The 20,570-nt window shown below is 34.6% G+C and overlaps 1 protein-coding gene and 1 long non-coding RNA gene across 2 annotated transcripts; both read right to left on the bottom strand.

Moving 5' to 3' along the window:
• Positions 1-1,771: 1,771 nt before the first annotated feature.
• Positions 1,772-3,983, bottom strand: LOC144422671 (uncharacterized). Its single transcript, XR_013475309.1, has 2 exons — positions 3,908-3,983; positions 1,772-2,063 (listed from the first exon to the last, which is right to left on the bottom strand). It is a non-coding gene; the product is annotated as an uncharacterized LOC144422671 (long non-coding RNA).
• Positions 3,984-11,474: 7,491 nt separating this feature from the next.
• LOC120345084 (chymotrypsin-like protease CTRL-1) lies at positions 11,475-20,139 on the bottom strand. Its single transcript, XM_078112760.1, has 7 exons — positions 19,817-20,139; positions 15,006-15,117; positions 14,357-14,457; positions 13,478-13,661; positions 12,717-12,822; positions 12,197-12,384; positions 11,475-12,040 (listed from the first exon to the last, which is right to left on the bottom strand). The coding sequence occupies exons 1-7, from the start codon at positions 20,137-20,139 to the stop codon at positions 11,837-11,839; spliced, it is 1,218 nt and encodes a 405-aa protein (XP_077968886.1). The 3' UTR covers positions 11,475-11,836.
• Positions 20,140-20,570: the final 431 nt, after the last annotated feature.

Genomic DNA, 20,570 nt, shown 5'->3' with positions numbered 1-20,570 from the left:
TATTGTTGAATATGCTAAACGCACATATAAGAATACCATAATAAAAATACCCAATGATAAAATATAAATCGCAAGCAACTAAGAGTATATAATACGTGGTTCCACAAACAGCGTCTCGGCATCACTTGGAGGCCAGAACGCTGTTCTCGGTTCGCTAGGTAGCTTTGAAGAGACTTACATGGCAGATCAAATTGAAATTGTCTTTGTTGAGTTAATCGTATTTCAACTATAACGCTATAACGCAGAGACTCATTTAACTGGAATTGGCCCGAATGCCGAAGTAGCAAAATAGTTAGCAGAGTTAAGTCTCGAATGCAATTAAATCTGGCACTTAAAAACGGAACTGACTAATCTAGTTTTTGTTTGTTTCTTTCTGATTTATACCAACTATAAAGCAAGAAGGCCTACGTCATTCTCGTTCATTTCGCAACATCTTTTTCTGACCTGGCGTCTAAAAATACAAATTTGAAAAATGTGCTGGATTTGAGAGGTCTCCATATGCAAGAACACTTTTTGTACTGAATGTATTAATTTGAAGAAATTCGTTGAGATTCATTTGGTTCTTCAACTGTAATCATTTTAATCTTCCACCTTCGTTTGTTGGCACAAAATTAATAAATGGTGGTAACCCTTTATTAGCAAAACTAGCTATTTTCATTCAAAACCCAGAGGCCGTAGGTGTTGAGAGTTATTTGATTACGCCAATTTCAGAACCAATAATCTAATCTGTCGCTACTCGAACAAACTTATAACAAGCAAAAAACATATTTGCAATGTATACGGAATATATCCGCCCAAAGGAAAAATTACAACACATGACGTATAGTATATCACCAAACGTGAAATTATTACGTACTTTGAGCAACAACTTTCAGCAATCAAACACACGGCAACAACGGTCAACTTAATTACCATTTTTGTACGTTATTATTGTCTGCAAAAACATAAAAATGCAAATTTATGATGAACATTTGTTAACATCCTACAATCTGCTAAAAAGATTTTATTGAGCCTCGTTCATTACCAACTACAGCAATGAATTACAGGTTGTTGTTTTCTTATTTATTAAATCCGCTAACTATAGTTATAATAATACAATATAACAAGAGAATATAATTGACGATGATTGTTGACGACAGGACGAGACTATATTCTTATATAGAAACGGCCAGACCAGACAATGACAGCAGTTAGCGGAGTACAGCGGATGTTCTTATAGATTTGAATTTACCCGTTTCCTGACCTTGAAGTAAAGAATTGATTAAGACTCTTTCTACTTTTACTAACCCTAAATTTTGTTAGATTGGGTATGCTTCCGCCGAAACAAGCATGATCTGATTATAACAAATGAAATAAAACAATTAAGAATAATATATGTGAGAATTATTAGCAAGTTACCGGTAAGCATAAAATAAGGATTAATAATTGTTGTCGATGTTTTCCATATTAATGCCTAATACGCACCCCTTGTTCTGAGATACGGTACTTTGAAGAGCAAGAAAATTTAGAATTGCATTTTTGATTTGCTTGGTGATATTTCTAATCACAATATTACCAATTCCGAAAGACTGACTCATATATAATCTGGCTATAACTCAGTTCACTCTAGTCATCACAAAATGTATTTTATTCCTTTGTAAAGAATTTCCATGAATGCAAATTTTAACGAAAGTAGTAATGAAAATGTGATAGAATTTATGAGTACCGCTTATCAATACTAATATGAATAGATTAAGATGTTTTTTTAAAATAATATATCTTACACGTCACACCAAAACTAATATCAGTATTTTTGTTAGGGTGTAATATCAAAAATTTTAAAAGAATTCAATACCGGATTCAAAATTTAACAAATTATATGAGAAACTATAAAACGAACAGCCAAACTAATACATATTATTCTCTGTTCTCAAGATCCTATTTTACTGATGGATTCATCGTTCTTCTTATAAAAAATATGTTCCCTCTTTCGTATATTGCGTATATGAATGGTTTGTCTGTGACATCATCTTGTGCAATATACAATGACCTGGCTCCTATAATTCCAGAAGCAGCTTCAGTACCTGAAAAACATAACAATAGTAACAAATAAACACTAAAAAACTTCTGCTCACATAATTCCTTGATGTTGATATTACAGTTTTATTAACTTCATAGTTTTTGTCTGAGAATCTCAAAGGATTTCGTTAACTGGCTCTGGGGCATTAAAAATGGGCCCAGACTGCTTGGCACAGATTTGTTCAAAAACAACAGAACTCGGATTCCTAAAAACTTTTTATTCAAATAACATTCTCTGCAAGTTGTTGACAACAGAAGAATCAATTTTAATATTTCTGCTAATCTTCCAATCATTACAAAAAAAGATCCTCTATTTTTCAGTGTTGTAACTTGTCTTAAAAAAAATGCTAAAAATTGGAGCTTTCCAAACTGAGTTAGTCCGTGTTCCAGTGTTCACTGTTGGAAAATTATGAGTGCGAAAGTGCTTCGCAGTTGAAAAAAAAGTGCGAAAGTGCTTTTCGCCAATTTTAACAAGTGCAAAATAACATCCCCGTCACCGATATCGTTTTAGTATACCACGCTTCCTCGTACGAAAGAATATGCTTGATAGTAGTCTGCCCTCTTCTTTTTTAAGAGATGGATTGAGTCATGTTTCTCGGCCACTTTTTCCTTAAAAAGATCAACATGAAAATCTCGCTGGTTTGGAAGATAAAGTGACCTACTTTATATCCGAAATTTTTTTTTTCCCAAATATTACCCAAGATCGATTTGAAGATCCTCCCCCCTTCCATAAGCTAGCTTGGCCGATTTTAAACTATATCTCAGCGATCACGCAAAGACATGTAATTTTCAACTGTCGGCTTGCACTGGTTTGCGTGGGAGTTCAAATTCAGTAGAAAACCTCATACATTGGCAATTTTTTTAGGAATGCCACGTACCTTTAGCATTTATGAATAGCTAATGCTTTCTAATGCTGCAGACCTAGTATGAAATATGTGCATCTCAACGCCACTTGCAACGTTTCCATATATTACGATTACACTATAGGAACGATGACACCCAAGAGTTTTCTTTTGCGAACGTACACGAAATACAACGAAAATGATTCTCGAAAAAAAAAACATGAATGTAAAAAATAAACAAATGATATGATATTTGTTCCTAAATAATTTGAGTGTGTTGCGAAATACCAATCCATTCGATTAATAATTTTTATTCGACCGCATGAACGCTGAAATCATGGAAACTAAAGTTTGTACGCATTCTCAGATATATAATCGTTTATGTGCACAAATCTCACATGTTGCATCGGATAGTTGTTCATGAAATGTAAAACTCTTATGTGTTTGTTTCCAATTCAATAAAATCAAATTCAGTTTTCTGTGGTAATTGCGTCCAGAATTGTAAAGTTTAGAAACCTCATGTATATTTATATATATACCACTATTTTTGATTGACTAAATAACCGCTTTTCGGCAACATGCTATTCGTTTTATATCTGCTTTGAACAGAGAAAAGAATAGGTGCCCCCTGGGTCATTGGTTAACAAGCGACAATTCATATTTATTTTTTTTGTGATTTCGGCAATCATTATCATTGCGGGTTTTCGTCGACTGAAAAATAAATATCGTTCTGGTATTTATGTATTTCAGGCCCTATTATTTATATAAACCAAATTTAATAGCAATCTTAAAAAATTACTTTAGCTATTTTCTAGCTAAAACATTAAAAATTGGCGTTAGTTTGGTTGTGGCAATTGTCAAAATAGATTTGAAAAAAGTATCGGTCAATTGATAGTAACAAGATTCAACGACTGTAACAGATTATCAGAAACCATCGGGAAACGACGATAGCTGATAACAGTATAGCTGACATATAATATATCACCAAACGTGAAATTTTTACTTACTTTGAGCAAAAATTCCAGCAATCAAACACACGACAACAACGGTCAACTTAATTACCATTGTACGTTATTATTGTCTGCAAAAACAAAACAAAATGCAGATTTGTGATGAACATTTGTTAACATCCTACAATCTGCTAAAATGATTTTATTGTGTCTCTCTCAATACCAACCACAGCAATGAATTATAAGATTTTTTTTAATTTATTAAATCTGCTGACTATAGTTGAATATAATTGACGGTGATTGTTGGCGACAAGACGAGACTATATTCTTCTTAAGCGTGAGCACCAAGATATTTTATCTACATTTTCATCTACTTGTTGAACTGTGAACTTAAGCAGTGCCATTTGCACATGAGTGTGGTAAAATAGCATCTTAACAATTTAAAACGAGTTGATCATTTCTATATATTTTCATATTCTAAAATATTTATAAAGGGTGCCTATTGGCAATTTATTTGGAGTTAACCCCTTGCGCGCGCATTCAGTGTCAAATTTACATAAGCAAATTTACAAATATCTAAACTTCACAACATATATATATGTAAATATCATTCTAAATATAATAATATATATAACTGGTGCTTTGACAATGTGAACTCAACATTGCTTGCAAATATGTCGTCTTGAATTATTATTAGATGTTTTTCTGTAAAATCCATTCGATCAGAATGAATACCTTTGCTGTAATTATTTACTGCTTTGCCATTGGACATTTTGTCGCAAATGTATATTTATGGCATTTTTGCACACATTCAAACCTGAAATATATGTCACAGATGTATCTTTTGAGCATTGGAACATCTTTCTGAAAACTGTCCGCACTCTGTAACAAGTCGTCACATGTCCGCATAATATGAGTGTTGATCTTCTTCAACTGCGATGTCGTTTTTAAACGAAAAGAACTCGAAATTTATGCCCGTGGCGTTCTAGCAACAACAAAACATGCAGAATAACAATTAAAGATTTTATTTGCTTTTCCTGTGTTATCTAATAAGAAAAACATTTCGAAGAATCGATTAAAGTAGGACTATTTCAGACCAGCTGAACTGCACGATCACTTGAAATCGTTGTATGCATTCTAAATTTTAGATATTGCAAAATCTGTGACGCATTTTTTTATTTTAACTATCAGTTCCATGGATAAATGCAGTCAACATTTTCAATAATGTTTTAATACTGACGTAAAAATCGAACATTGCACTAAAATACAGATAAAATATTGTGCTTTCGAACAGAAAATTGTTTTTTTTTAGTAATCGGTTATTTCAGCTTAGTGGTTCAATTTTATGACACAGTATTTGTTATTGATTATCTGTCGTGGCTTTATTAGTGACAGCATACAAATTTCGTGGAAATATTGGTTTGCTGACTTGCTAAAAAAGTCCTCAAGGCTATATTAAACTTGTCTAGTCTCTAGTCTTTGCGGACCCTTCTGTTGCTTTCAAAGCGGTCGCGGACCCCTCAAAAGTTTTTTATTTGAAATTTAGTTAAACAAATGAAACAGAAAATTAGTGAACATTTACAATCACTTGAAAAAGAACTCCAGAAGTATTTTCCTGATCTGGCAGAAGGAGTTGGACTTCGAGCATTTCCACGAATTCCATTTTCTCCTGTGATAAATATAGCAACTGTTCCAGAGGAAATTCTAGATGATCTACTTGATTTAAGGAATGATTCAGCCAGTCGTGAAATGTTTTCTGAAAACATCACTTTCTCAGTTTTGGTACGCCATCATGCCGTCGTACCCAGAAGTATCGATGGAAGCATTACGTATTATTGTTCCATTCGCCTCCACTTACCTTTGTGAAAGTGGATTTTCTGCTCTCGTTCATATCAAATCCAAGGCTCGTCACCAACTAAACGTCGAAGACGATATGCGTCTATCGTTAGCAAAAACACGACTACGTATTTCAAGACTTGCTTCTGATATGCAACAGCAGAAATCCAATTAAGTGTATTCGATTTGACAAAATAAATGAAAATATCCACTAGTTTGGTGTTATTTTTGACTTGGCTTAATCTTTCCGGAACATCGGGTTGCTGTTTATTTTATAAACTAAATTTCAAATAAAAAAACTCTTGAGGGGTCCGCGACCGCTTTGAAAGCACCAGAAGGATCCGCAAAGACAAAAAGGTTGAGAACTACTGTCCTAGAGGGTAATCGGTTAGAATAAAAAAATAAAATAAAATTAGGTGTTTTTACAAGTTTCGCATGAATCAGCAAGCGGTCATATTTGGATGTTCTTCAACTGGTCAGTCAAGACAATACATGTTCGTTCCTATTTACTAGATTATAATTGCCAGATTATTATTTTCTATCAGTATTAGTCATATGTATAATCTGATCATGATTGTCTATAATCTCTGATGATTGATATTTAGTTGATTTTATTTAAAATCATTTAACATTTCGCTTATGAGTAAATAATATCATACTTGATGCAATCGAAAGCATATAAATAGAACAGAATTAGCGTTATGAAACTAACTTGATTATTTGACTTTAGCTGAAAAATAATTTTATTATCGAAAAAAGTTGAAGAAACCTATAAATTATGGAATTTTATTTTTTATGCGTTTTTACTTCGGATACAACGGGAGGATTTATAAACTATAGTTCAAGTGTGAGACTTGAGAGTTCTAATACAGATCCTTTTCCACAATATTGATGCGAATGACGCCAAATATGTTTGTTGTTTTAGTTTTTGAGGTTCAGACAGCGGTATATTGACGTACGTGCAACCACCCTATTGTGGTATTACTTACGCGAGAAAATTGTTTTGCGTAATAACTTGTTTCTTGTCGTACAACAAACTATTATTGTATTTAAAGACGAATTTCTTTAATACACAAAACCAATGAAGTGAATGTTATAAAATTCACTTATCAAGAATTCTAATGCTGTAACGATTGTATGTATTGATTGAATGGGAAATCCAAAATGGGATGCCATGTACTATTTTTGAATTGTTTGACAAAAAATGCAATACTTTTGATAACTCAAAAGTTGAATATAGTTGATATATGATAGAATATTGACATGTAATGTTAAACAGCCGTTTTTTTTCGTGAATACATTTGACTATATCCGTTTTTTTTATTAATACATTTTTATCATCCTAATTTCTATCACAGAATCACTGACGTTCTAAGGATGATCGTTGGAAAAATATCTGAACTTTGATTTTTGACATAGACTGATAAGAAAATATTTCCGATACCCTGCAATGTTTTGCTAAACTTAATATTTGGTCTCGTTTATTTAATGCTTAGATACTAGTATATGTGTTATTTATTATAGCTCAATTTTCCAATCGAAAGAATAATCGAATATTATTTTATTGATAGAATTGCTTCTTGCAGTCATAAACGGTTTGGCGAATCGGCAACGAAAGTCAAATTCGTTTTCCCATCCCTTAAATATTTATACTTCCGATATATGAGTGTTAATTCTTTTCTTATTTTTGCAAATTAGGAAATATCAATTCATTACATATGTTTAGTAGATTCTTAGTAATGAGCCGATGTTTGCTCAGATAATTTTAATTGATTAGAGGGGCCATTCCAAGCAAAAGTTGAATTCCATAAATTTTTTAAAAAGTGTAGTGAAAGTAATGTTTTTTATTTTTGATATCAAAAGACATTGGAAATTTATTGGACTGCATTCATTTCATCGAACAATATAAAATTTCACCCAGGTTTTTGATAGTTTATAAAAAATGGCCTGAAATGTAGAAATTTTGGTATAATTGACATATTTTGTGATGATTCCTGACACAAAGTGTTTGATCGTGTGGTACAGTTATTTCATATGGAATTGACGCACTGGATTTAAGTTAATAAAGTTTAAATGTTTGCAGTGTTGTAGGACATTTCTTCACCCATTTAACGATTTATTACCAGAATTTTAAGAGATGATAGAGGCCGCTATTCCGAAATGGAAAAATGTTCTGTGGTGTCACGTCCTGTAGTATCACATACAATATGCACATTATTAGCATGGATTTACATTGTTACATTGAGTAACTTGAGCAACACATAGAGGGGTAGTTCAGCTACTGCACCAGAAAATATTATGTGCTCCCACTGTACCATCGCAAAAATTTACAGCATAACACAACGTACTGTTAGTACATGGTGGATTTGCCGCCCTGTAGTGTCACGCTATATTTTACTATATTTTTTTTTATCTATTAAGTAAGTGTTGGGTGTAACTTTTGTGCAATTTTTTACATATTCAATAAAGCAACTGATTGGACAATGAAACAAAACATGTAGCTGAAAATGTGAAAATATATTGCATCCAACAACATGCAAAATTTCTGGAATTGTCCTGTAGTGTCACTTGGAATAGCCTAGAGCAGGGGTGGCCAACCTATGGCGCATGCGCCAAACGTGGCGCATTGCATGATTAGAGGTGGCGCATTGCATCTTTAACCCTTTTCATGCCAAAATTGTTAATTGCACTTGGCTTCTCCACCCCAAGCCGTTTTTTGCGATTTACATGGTGACTTTTGATTGTACCTAAAATCTATTCTCCTTACTCCACGTCGCCCACTTACGGCTTGTTGGAATTAGAAACAACAGGCGATTATCGACGTTAGCTTTTGGACGGAATTTATGACATTCATTCTAGACTTTTAGCAAAAATTAGTAAAATTTACTATTTTTTCCAACTGAAGTAAAAAGTTCAGAACTTCTGGAAAAATAGAAAATCGTCATTTATCAGCTTGAAACATGGATTTTCCATTGCCCAGACTTCCCAAATGTCACCCAATAACCATTGAACAACCAGTTGAATTGCCCAAGTCTAAAAAATTTATTATAAATCAACCCACAACATGCTGAAAATGACCCCTAAATACCACCTTTTTCATCCAAACTTCAAATGACCGTTGTCAACAAAAGCGAAGCGTAAAATCGCTTGCTGTGACGCAGGTACTAATCTCGAAGAAGCCTGGAGTAAAATCACGCGACGCTAGGCCAAACAGCTGATTAGCAAAGGCCAATTAGAATCGAGGGTAGAGTAGAGTAGAGTAGAGTAGATATTGATACTAAAGGCCTGTTGTCATAATATTACGCCCAACTTTACTTCTTAATCGTACCTTTTTCTCTTCGTTGTTAAAAACAGCTTTATTGCGTAATGCTCATAACTAAGACAGAGTGCGTTTTTCTCCTACTTTCAGGAAGGCTGTAGTTTTTACTTGAAGCATGGCGTCACAATGGTTCCCTGTTTCGTAATCAATCGTAATCTGTTTATCGTAAATTGCTCGAATTTTTGCGTGGATACGACAATTTTCGTTGAGTTAACTATATATATGCGGCTGTCATTGTAATTTATTCATTCAGTGTTTAATTCAGTGATTCCGTAATTCTCTAAATGAGTGGATACAAGAAGCGGACATTAGGCGTGGGAATACAAGAGATTTACGGCGCATCTGAAACATTATGTTTAAAACGTGGCGCATGGTATGTGAAAGGTTGGCCGCCCCTGGCCTAGAGGAAATAGTGCAATTTTCAATGCACTACTCAATCTCAAATTATACATATTTTCAAAACGACCCAACAATCTGGACTCGAAGTGCAAATACGAAAATGAGGTAAAAGAAAAACGATTTGAGTGATCGGCCCAAGTGTGGATTGGATAATGTTATTATCTATTTGATCTCAGGCCAAACTGCACACATGGCTGATAGTCTATCGCTGCCTTGCAAAATTTAGAAATCACAAATATTTTGTATTGTTAAATATGCTAAACGCACAAATAAGAATACAATAACAATAAAAAAAATCGCAAGCAACCAGGAGTATATAATACGTGGCACGTTTATTTCGTAACAATTGAATTATTCCGGTATCTTATGTATAGGTATGGGTATTATGATTACACACTGCAGTATTTTAGATATCAGCCATATATTAAGAAAGCTTAAAGATGTCACAAAACGAAAACTAGGAACTGAAAACAGACGTTTTTTAGATGAATGACAGCGTTTTTATTTCTTTATCGAAAAGAATCAAACTTCAGCGATTTGTCTCCTTACAAAATATTTCAGTTCTGAAGGAATACAACATTATGCGACATCATGATCAGTTGACGAGCGTATTTCAAAATTTAATTCATACAAAAGTCAAACAAACATGTTCAAAAAAATTAGAAATGTTTAACAAAACAAGCCATAAGTAGCCATTCATACAATGCCAGATGAGCAAGTAACTTCATTAGTCACTATCAGTTGCAAATTACTTGTTGAAACGTAGTAGTATATATTTTCGGTTGAAAGCCGTGCTTGTTATCTATTCCCCGAGAATTCTATCAGCTAAATATTATAATTATTGATTTTATTACATAACAAACTGCGATGCTAGGTGTATCTAAAATCAAGCTTAGAGCCTATTTTTCAAAATTTTCTCAGGGCGCTTAAGCGCGCCCTGAACCCCAGCCTTAAATACATACCATTTTTTTAAGAATGCAAATAGCCTAGTTTTATCTCTAATACCAAATTATTTACCACCCCCTAAATTTTGAACCCCCCCCCCTAAAGAGAAAAGCTGGGGAACATACTGGTCTCGGCACCACTTGGGGCCAGAAAGCTGTTCTCGGTTCGCTATGTAGCTTTGAAGAGACTTGCATCGCAGATCAAATTGATATTGGTTCGAATGCCGAAGTAGCAAAATAGTTAGCAGAGTTTAAAGTCTCGAATGCAATTAAATCTGGCATTTGGAAACGGAACTGACAAATCTGGTTTTTGTTTATTTTTCTCTGATTTATACCAAGAATTATTAAGCAAGAAGACCTATGTCATTCTCGTTCATTTCGCAACATCTTTTTTTGACCTGGCGTCCAAAAATACAAAATTCAAAAAATGCGATGGATTTGAGAGATCTCCACGGGTGAGTGCAAGAACACTCTTTGTACTGAATTTATTAATTTGAAGATTCGTTGAGATTTATTTAATTCTTCAACTGTAATCATTTTAATCTTTCACTTTCGTTTGTTTGCTTTTTATGGAACGTGACAAAGTAAATAAATGGTGGTAACCCGTTATCAGCAAAACCAGCTGTTTTTATTCAAAACCCGTAAGCCGTGAGTCTTGAGAGTCTTTAGATTACGCCAATATAAAAACTAAAAATCTAATCTGACGCTACTCGAACAAACGTATATCAAGCGAAAAACATATTTGCAATGTAGTCGAAATATCTTACTCTAACGTTCAAAAGTAAAATTATAATGAATAAAATCGTTTATTTAAAGAATTATATACACGTGGGTTCAAATGTACATGGGTTCAAATGTACGGTCACCGTGCGTAACAGATCCGGTTGGTCGTCTGGTAGGACGAGAGGCAATAAATATTACCTATGCCATTGCGCACATTGCTTCTACGTATATAGTTTCCTTCAATCTGAAACTCAGATTTCACCATAAGTGTCGTGAATATCCCGTCGTAATCTTATTTTACAATACACACTCTTTTTTTTTACAAAATACACTTGCTCAAGACAACACCTGCCCGTGTCACATAGAAGAGGATATCAGTCTAATATTAGATTTAAAAGCATTTTATTACAATAGCGTCAATTTGATTAGAATAAAATAGCACCTAGTATAAGTAAAATTGTGTATATACATAAACGTAGAGTTGAATATGTACATACTGCAAATTTTGAATCTAAGCGGCCTCACGTGGCTAGCAATAATATGGCCTTAAACTATTGAATTGCGGTGGTCTATCGACTATGTGTAGTTGTTTTCGATGAATTACCTAATTTCAAACTATTATATATATATATATATATGCGCATAAAAAATGCATTGCTGATGTTGGACTTCCTTCTACATATCTTGAAAATATTGTCAATAGTACTATCACAAGAAAGACACAAATAATATTCACAATATATCCGTCTCAAGGTTGGATAAAATTTACGGTCCGACCTTTTTAGAACAATAAAAGTGATCCGGTGCTTCTTTGATAATTTCTCTTATCCATTTTTCGTAAGACAAAACTTTTGTGTAAGCGCCGGGTATTTTTTTTGTGCAATCTGGATGACCAAAAGACACAATTCCACCCAAATACCAACTACAGCTTTCACATCTTTGGAACATCAAAGGTCCGCCACTGTCACCCTGGAAATTATAATTTTAAAAATAAAAATAATTGAACAATAGCAACAGTTGGGAGAAACAGGATCTGTCTGGTAACATTATGAACCGTGAATATTTTCACGTTAGTTGGTAATATATGAAATATGAATTTTCATTCATACTTTGAATTAGACTTACCCGGCATGTATTTACTACTTTATGAATGCTTCCCGCACACAATATATCATTACTTGTTTGCGCATAACTGACTTCCTTACGTATTAATGATTTATGCTTTGCATAACCAACACGACAAATGTCAATATCCAAATTTTGAACAGCAGCTTCTTGCAAATGAGTTTGGCTGAGTATTCCATTCGCAGAATCTGAAAATAGTTCATGAAACGCTTCAAAAAAATAGGAGTCACGACACACTTGATTCAATAAGAACCAACAGGGAGGCAAACACAGGTTGGTATTGAGCATTACATGTGGGTGATGTGAAACTAAACATTTCCGGCACCATCCATACCCTGATACACCATCAAAGATAACTTCAGTATAAATGATAGAAAAGCATTGCAGGTTGGGCGCAGTACTAGTTTTGTCAAGTCTGTGCGATTCTACTAACAATCGACTAACAGGGAATGGGTAGTGTTTTTAACACTGTAGAAGCAAATGAGTATTACAATCATAAACATAAAAATATAATACTTACTTATTCCCCAGCCTGCAATTAACCCTGTTGTATCTTCAGGGGTGATTTCCCCGTGCGGAAGACAGATGGGATAAATATTGGAGGATATTCTCACCGGTTGCGAAAGCTGTATGAAGAAAATGAAATCTGATTCTAAGGTGTCTTAAAATAAATGAAGATATGAAACCTGAACCACTCATGTTACTTGCCGGACTAGTTAGTCAGCTAATCTTTTATTTGTCGTCACAAAAAACAAATGCACTAAAATTGGCACAGAGTATAAATAGATTAATGGCGTTAGTTGTTCGACAGGAGTCGCGAAGGGCCTCGTTAGGTCTAAGCAGCGGCAACTATTATTCTGTTACTGGTTTATTGTAAAAAAATAACTCTCAAGATTATTACTATGCAATAGTTGTAGTAGAACATATTTTGACTATAACCCATAAATTATTGGAAAACTTCACAGTGAACGCAACCTTGCAAAATATATAATGAATTAATTTAAAGAAAAACAATCGAGAAGAAATTTATACAGAAAAGGCATATCAGGAGAAATATATACAGCAAACGGCAAACAACAATAACAACAAGAAAAATAGTTAAACCAAAGTCAATTTGCAAAAATGTAAGTAAAATTATATCGAGAGACGTTATTAAACTCTAGGCTCAAAGGAAATCATCTCGTCCACCTAGATTTTCCAAATAGTAATATTTGTACATGTGAGTATAATTCTATTTGGCTCCTAATTGAAATGTAATTCTTTCAATCGATATTGACCTACCTCAATAACGGCTATATCATGACGAGGATAGTCGAATACTTTGCCAATATTATAACTTGTTTTTCGTGGCCAGAAATACATATTCTTTACCGTCCTGGTAGCCATTGGAGAATCCGACAATCGTAGAAGTCCAAAACTGAGCAGAAACGAATTCAAAGGATACGCTTTTCCAGTATCGCGATTCCTGTGAATATATATTATAGCATAAGAATATCAGCGTTCTCCACTATGCCAGCGGTTCTGGAGCCGCACGGGGCGCTTTGTTCTCGGAGCTCTGACTCCCGTAAAGCAAATAGGTTAGAGTAGTTTTTAGAAGCGGTGAGGATTTAATGAAAGGTGGAGGTATGAGCCAAATTAACTTCACTAATTACACACAGCTGTTACCAGTGTAGGTCGCGGAGGGTAAAAATGTGTTGCAGTAATGTGATTCAAATCGGCCATAACATTTTTTATTTATTTTACAAGTTGTTTTCACTTTGACATAGAATGAATTATTGTACCATTCTTATTTCATTTGGATTTTTTAGTAAGAACCAGCTTATTGCACCATAATTGGTTATCTAAAAGGTTCAATAACCACTGACGTGTTGCGGCTGCGAGTAGATTTGAAGTTGATGGAAAGAATTCCAAATTGCTATTTCAATTCTAAAGGTTGCCGATCCCTGCGCTATATAATCATTTTCTGACGTTCATAGTCGCTGCTCATTTGTACTTACCTTTTAGATAAGACTGGTTTTAGACAAAATGTTTTTAGTATAAGGCGTTCTTGAGTGTTATATTAATAATGTTTCATAAAATCTTACTAGTTGAACACCGCCATTTTGCAACATGGAGGAAATTGCTCCACCAACAATGAATGTATCCATAGTAAATACTCACGCAAGACAATGGGCTGCTGTAACAACGTGCTTCGTAGACACCAAGGCTCCAGCGCAGTAATGTTTGTTTCTAACAAATGGTACAGTTGCATTGATTGCCACCTTTATAAATAAATAATATTAAGAAACTATACGAAAAATATATGGACTCGAAAACCAAAACGGAGTTATACCGCAAGGGTATACAATCTGTCACAGTAGACTGTCGATGCAGCAATCTACACGACTAACGCGATCGTGAAAACGCCACAAGATGCTCAGTTTTTGATGACTTCATAGCACCCAACAAACGAATCCCATAGAGCCCACAGAAGTTTTTGAAATAAATATATATTAATAGTTTTCTAGTTGAAAATACAATCTTCAACCACTTGGAATCCTTGATTCAGTTCAGTAGTTAATAAGGAAAGCTATTCTATTTATGACAATAGGAAGGAAAATATAAACAACAACAATATTGTTAAGTTAAGAGTTGAAGCTAATCAACTTAATCGGATATCTCACGTCTTATGGCATAAATATATAATCGTTCGGTTCTTTATAGCTTTTAAGCAGATAAAGCTTCGTTGTTTCTTTGTGACTGTTGGAAATTATATATATATAGAAAAGCATAATAAAGAAAACAGCAACAAATATATAAAAATAATTACAATCCAAGGGTATTTTTTGAATATTGCAGAATCACCTTGTAGCACTTTTTGTGTGTTGGTGAATTGTTTTCCACACTCAGAATATAAATCTTGAACATCCTTACTGTATTCTCTAAATAATGTTCACGTGAACTAATGGATAAGCGTAAATTTTCTACATAATAAATAAACACAAATTCTGTCAATATATATAATTAGATGTGTGTTCACCAATTTATGTCTCATCACAACTTTGAAAAAATATGCAACAAAACAATAATTTTTATTTGCGTTTTGATTCGGCCGAAATTTATCTGACAACTTTACACTGATTTTGTAGTTTAAATTAGCAATAATAAACTAGGATCTTTTATCCCGGATTTGACCTTGGGCACGGTAATATTCAAATGTATGAACCAAACGGGCTTTATTTTATTTTCTCTGCTATTAGCCTGACTCGACTTTGTCAAAAGACGTGTTGATTGAATGTACTTAAATTCATCGTCTTTATATAAGTTACACAGACCATATTGTTGTTACATTTTCTTCATTTATTTTTTCATTATTTTTATTACATTTTTTCATTAACTCAAATATCTTGAGTGACGTAAAGATTAATAAATTTGATAATAGTCTGAATACTTGAGATCTATTTATAACGTTTTTTATCATAAACAGTCCAGAGGCAAAATCGATTCTATTTTTGTCAGTTGACTGCCAAATTACAATCGCAAGGTTGTTTTTAAAATGTTGTTTTAAAATAAAGTAGGTTTTTTTCCAGTTAATAATGACTTTTCTCGCAACTTCAACGTATGAATTGGACTTCGAAGGGCTCAAAATTTTTTAAATTGTCTTATACCTTAGGTTTATACCACATTAACATGACGAAAAGGCTTTGTGTGAGCCTGTTAGAGTTTAGACCAACCGCAACGTAATAAATATAAGATACAAAAATGACTATATTTATGCTGACATTGTATAGTCATGCTGATAACTCCTCCGAGAATTTAGCATAAATAATCTTGTGCGGAATCTGGGGTTTCCCATCCACCCAAAAGAACTGTAACTCCATACGTACTTTTGAATTTTACCATTACCATATTCTTTTCTTTGGACATGTATTAAATTTGTAAGAGCATTTTAAATTTAAAATATTTGTGTTCCTTCGAACTCACTTGTTTTTCGATTCAAGGTGGTTGTTTTCAGAGTATAGCCAATGGAGATGCTTCAAAATTTGCTTTCAAATCCGAAAATTTGCGTTATTCATGCCATATATCTACACTTTTGATCATACCTTCAAAAAAGCAGGAGGAGGAATACATATATATGGAGCATTAATTGTATATTTTTACTGCATAGTAATTCTTAACATAGTAAGTACTTAAAAAATAAATTGTTCGATTGCATAATAACTCATGATCTGATATTCTACAACTTAATTGTGAAAGTAGTTTGTTTCATGATACATATGGTTAGATTATTGGACACGTAGTGGACATAACGATCGTTTCAATATTATGTTGTTGTTGTTGTTGTTCTTGTTCTTGTTCTTGTTCTTTGACACGTTTTTAAAAAGTCGCTTTTCTCTTCGAATACTGGACCAATCGCTTTGAAATTTTCAGTGGTTAAAGATTAATTTTTTCGCTAGAAGGCTATTACTTTTGTTTATTCTTAAATTTTATATGAATCCTATGAGATATGATATTTCATACAAAATTTCGTGGTATTTATTTTTACTCATGGGAACACTGTTTTACACTTATTTCAAGCGGTTTCGCGATCGATTGTCTTGCTCAGTACTACAGCTACTGTAGGTCGGTACTGGTAAGTTGCCATACCGGTAGGTACCGTAACGCAGTGAAATTGACTTATTCCTTCCGCGGTATTACTAATGCTGCAATGCAAGTTTTATAGCCTATCGTATGCGGAACGGAATATCAGACCTACAGGTTCGGTACTGGTAGCTCAGTACGTAAGTACGAAACTGGTACTGGTGCCGGTGTCTTACCACAATGAAATTACCGTAACTTATTCTTTCACGGTCCTACCAGTGCAGTAATGCAGTAATGCAAGCGTTGTAGCACTTGTAGCCTACTATATTTGTTTATTTTGATGAGAGTCTACTGGAAACAACATACAATTTGAAAGGGAAGAATTGTTCTGTGATCAATTATCTGTCCTAAAGTGTAAACAACATAAAATTTGCAAGGGAACAACCGTTCTGTGATCAATTACCGTATATGGCCTACAGTGTACAGGTAAGATGCTGGCTGACTGCTAACCGGTACTGGTAGCTCAGTACGTAAGTACGGTACGTACTGGTGCCGGTACCGGTGTCTTACCACAATGAAATTACCGTAACTTATTCTTTCACGGTCCTACCAGTGCAGTAATGCAAGCGTTGTAGCACTTGTAGCCTACTATATTTGTTTATTTTGATGAGAGTCTACTGGAAACAACATAAAATTTGAAAGGGAAGAATTGTTCTGTGATCAATTATCTGTCCTAAAGTGTAAACAACATAAAATTTGCAAGGGAACAACTGTTCTGTGATCAATTACCGTATATGGCCTACAGTGAACAGGTAAGATGCTGCCTGACTGCTAACTCAGTACCGCTTTTAAAAAGTCACGTTTTTAAAAAGTCGCTTTTCTCTTCGAATACTGGACCAATTGCTTTGAAATTTTTAGTGGTTAAAGATAAAAATTTTCTCCAGAAGGCTATTACTTTTTTTTCGCTATGACGTCATCAAAATTATGTGACTCTACGTGTCCATATATTTGAGCATAGCTCTCTTGTTCGTGATAAGATGCTATTGATTCTCTCCTGAGGGTTGCCGGGAGGCAGAAATGAGTTTTTATTTAATTCATTTTTATCAAAATAAATTAAAAATACTTAGTAAGTCACGTTTTGCTGACATGATTGCGAAGTTTGAACAACATAATATTTTCTCATTAAATACATTACATGTATTTAGACAGTAACATGTAATATAAAAATCTCCTTTTCTATGTTGGTAAAACAAGTGAATTTATCTGTTTCATTTCTTTAATAAAAAATTGATGTAGGTCCGTAAATGATACGATAATGAGCGAGTAAACATATATATACCGTATATATATTTAAATATATCAAACTCGAGAAAACTTTTATTTTTGGTTTACTCTTGTTTTGGCATTTATATTTTAACACATCTTAGGGAAGTGGTTCTCAAACTTTATTGTGCCTCTGAAGTAACCGCGGACCCCCATTTCCAAACCGGAAACACAATAGAAGAACATAGCATAAATAGAGCTATCCGGACAACATTTTAAATAGCTGCCACTCCTCGCGTACGAAATAGCTTACTGATTTATTTTATGTGATCTTGCACATCAAGTTGGGTACTCCCGAAGTATGTGAACTAAGATAGCGGACTGTGGAAAATAGTATATGTATCACAGTACCAGATTAGGGTTAAGCCATAATTTAATAACAATATTCTTCATTTTAGTCTTATTACTAGTTTGGCAACTAGCCAAGTGAATCCCGTATAGTATTTGTACCTGAAATTATGGACTAACCCTAACCTGATACACATACTACGTTCCGGTGTCCGCCATTTTGGTTCACATACTCGTCTTGATTTGAACAAGTATAGAAAACCCGTGTTCACATAAGTAAGTGACGAAGACGAAGAGGATAATGATTTTTAATGCAGTGACGTTATGGTCTCATTTAATTTTGTGCGACATATTCATGAATATTATGAAATTTCGAAAACGGAAATTGTTTTGCACTCCTTTAAGAACTACTGAAAAAAGTGCAGATGTAATGGAAAAAATATCAACATCTTGATACAAAAGGCCTAAATTGGGATAGGTCTTTGTCGTATTTCCGCTGTTCAGCTATTTTGCAGCTAATCGAATAGCCCGCAAGACGAGGCCGTTTATCTTTCAGTTTCGTAGCGCACATAAGAGACGTAGAGAACTACTTGGAAATTTTTTTTTTAATGTTCCTTAGAAATTTAGTAACAAATAATACCTTGTTACCATTTCCAAAATTGCACGTTTTACGAAAAAGGTGCTTTTACCACAAAAAATATGTGCTACGATCTGTCCTACATTCTCTGCTTTTTCGGGAAAGTTTTATAAATTATCTGATTAAAAAGAAAACGATCAAACTAATTAAAGTAATCCCCGTGGAAAAAAAGTGTGCAATAACTGCAAATTAAAATTGGAATAACTAAGGCACGGGATGTCATCTAAGTGGGCCTAAGCCCATCTCCGATCGTGAGTTTGTGGAGGCAAGTTGTTGGGAAAAAGTGGAATACAAACAAACTAATCCAGGCCGCGATATCATTGAACTTGATTTAATGAGCAAAGGGCTCAAAGTGCATAGAGAATCCACTAGTGGAATTCAACACTGTCAAGAAGACCACACCAGGCCCTCCAGACGCGATGGGATCCTCGGAAGAAGTTCCTAACGCAGTCGGGAGTATTCAAAGTTTTGAACGCATGGGTGACCCGAAATATGTTCGCTTTGAGTGCAATATTCGTTACACTCAGATCTCCGACCGCAGTCGGGGAATGAAAAAATGGCTGACAGGTCCGACCTGGTTTTCGAAAAACGGTTCACATCAGACAACGGATGCTCGCGTACAGCCGCTCGAGGTCTCGCCGACGAATATACCGAATCCGTAATTGGAAGAAGAGCTTAGAAACCTCTTCAGCGCTAACAGTCTTTGAAACGGAGTGAGCTCAGAAGCAAAGAGCCTCCAAATGTAAATTAAAATTTGGTTTAAAAACTCACTCCGTCCGACGATCCGGTATCCCATATTCTTGCCAGGGTACCTCCAGAACTCATCCTGGCCGAGAACAGCAACCTCACCTCCATTGAGATGAAAAGGCTCACTGTCCGCGACCATCGTGCCTCCCGACCGAACCAATGCAAGAACACGACATTTGAATGGCTTTAATTGCATTCTGAATCTGGACCATCCCGTAAACTCTTCACATATTGAGCGTTGCGCCTTCAACTGTTGCCGCGACGACGCACATAGATCGGAATCGTATGCGTAGACCTGGCCGTTGACGGTCACATCCGGCGCGCATTGTAACTGGTAACCGATGTGCGGCAAACTCTCGACGCTCCGGAGAAGAACTTCTATCACCATATTGAAAATGATTGCCGAGAAAGGGCATCCTTGACTGACGACGTGTCACCACCGTGTCCCGGGCTGGACTACTGTTGTCCCGGAATTTACTGGCAACCATGGCGTGCTGGAATATAAAGCCATGTAAGCGTGTCGGCTTCGTTCAAAACTGGAAGCGGATGTAATTCACGCAAATATATATTTTTTTTTTAATAAAAACGATTACATCTGTATGGGTCATTCAAACAAAAGTGAGTTGAAACTTCACGGGTAGGGCATGTTGTTTCGTCAACCGTGACTTATTTATAACATAACAATCAAATAAGTTGAACAATTGCAAAATATATAATAACATTACCCCAACTTGTTATATCAATTGAAAAAACGCAGGTAGTTTTAAAACGGTTCTTCAGCTGTTCGTCGGTAAAAAGTAAGTAAATAAAGAAGGTTAA

The sequence above is a fragment of the Styela clava genome, chromosome 5 (genome assembly GCF_964204865.1).
Source record: "Styela clava chromosome 5, kaStyClav1.hap1.2, whole genome shotgun sequence".
Lineage (NCBI taxonomy): Eukaryota > Metazoa > Chordata > Ascidiacea > Stolidobranchia > Styelidae > Styela > Styela clava.
The sequence above is the reverse complement of the archived record's forward strand: the minus strand, read 5'-3'. Positions and strand labels throughout refer to the sequence as shown.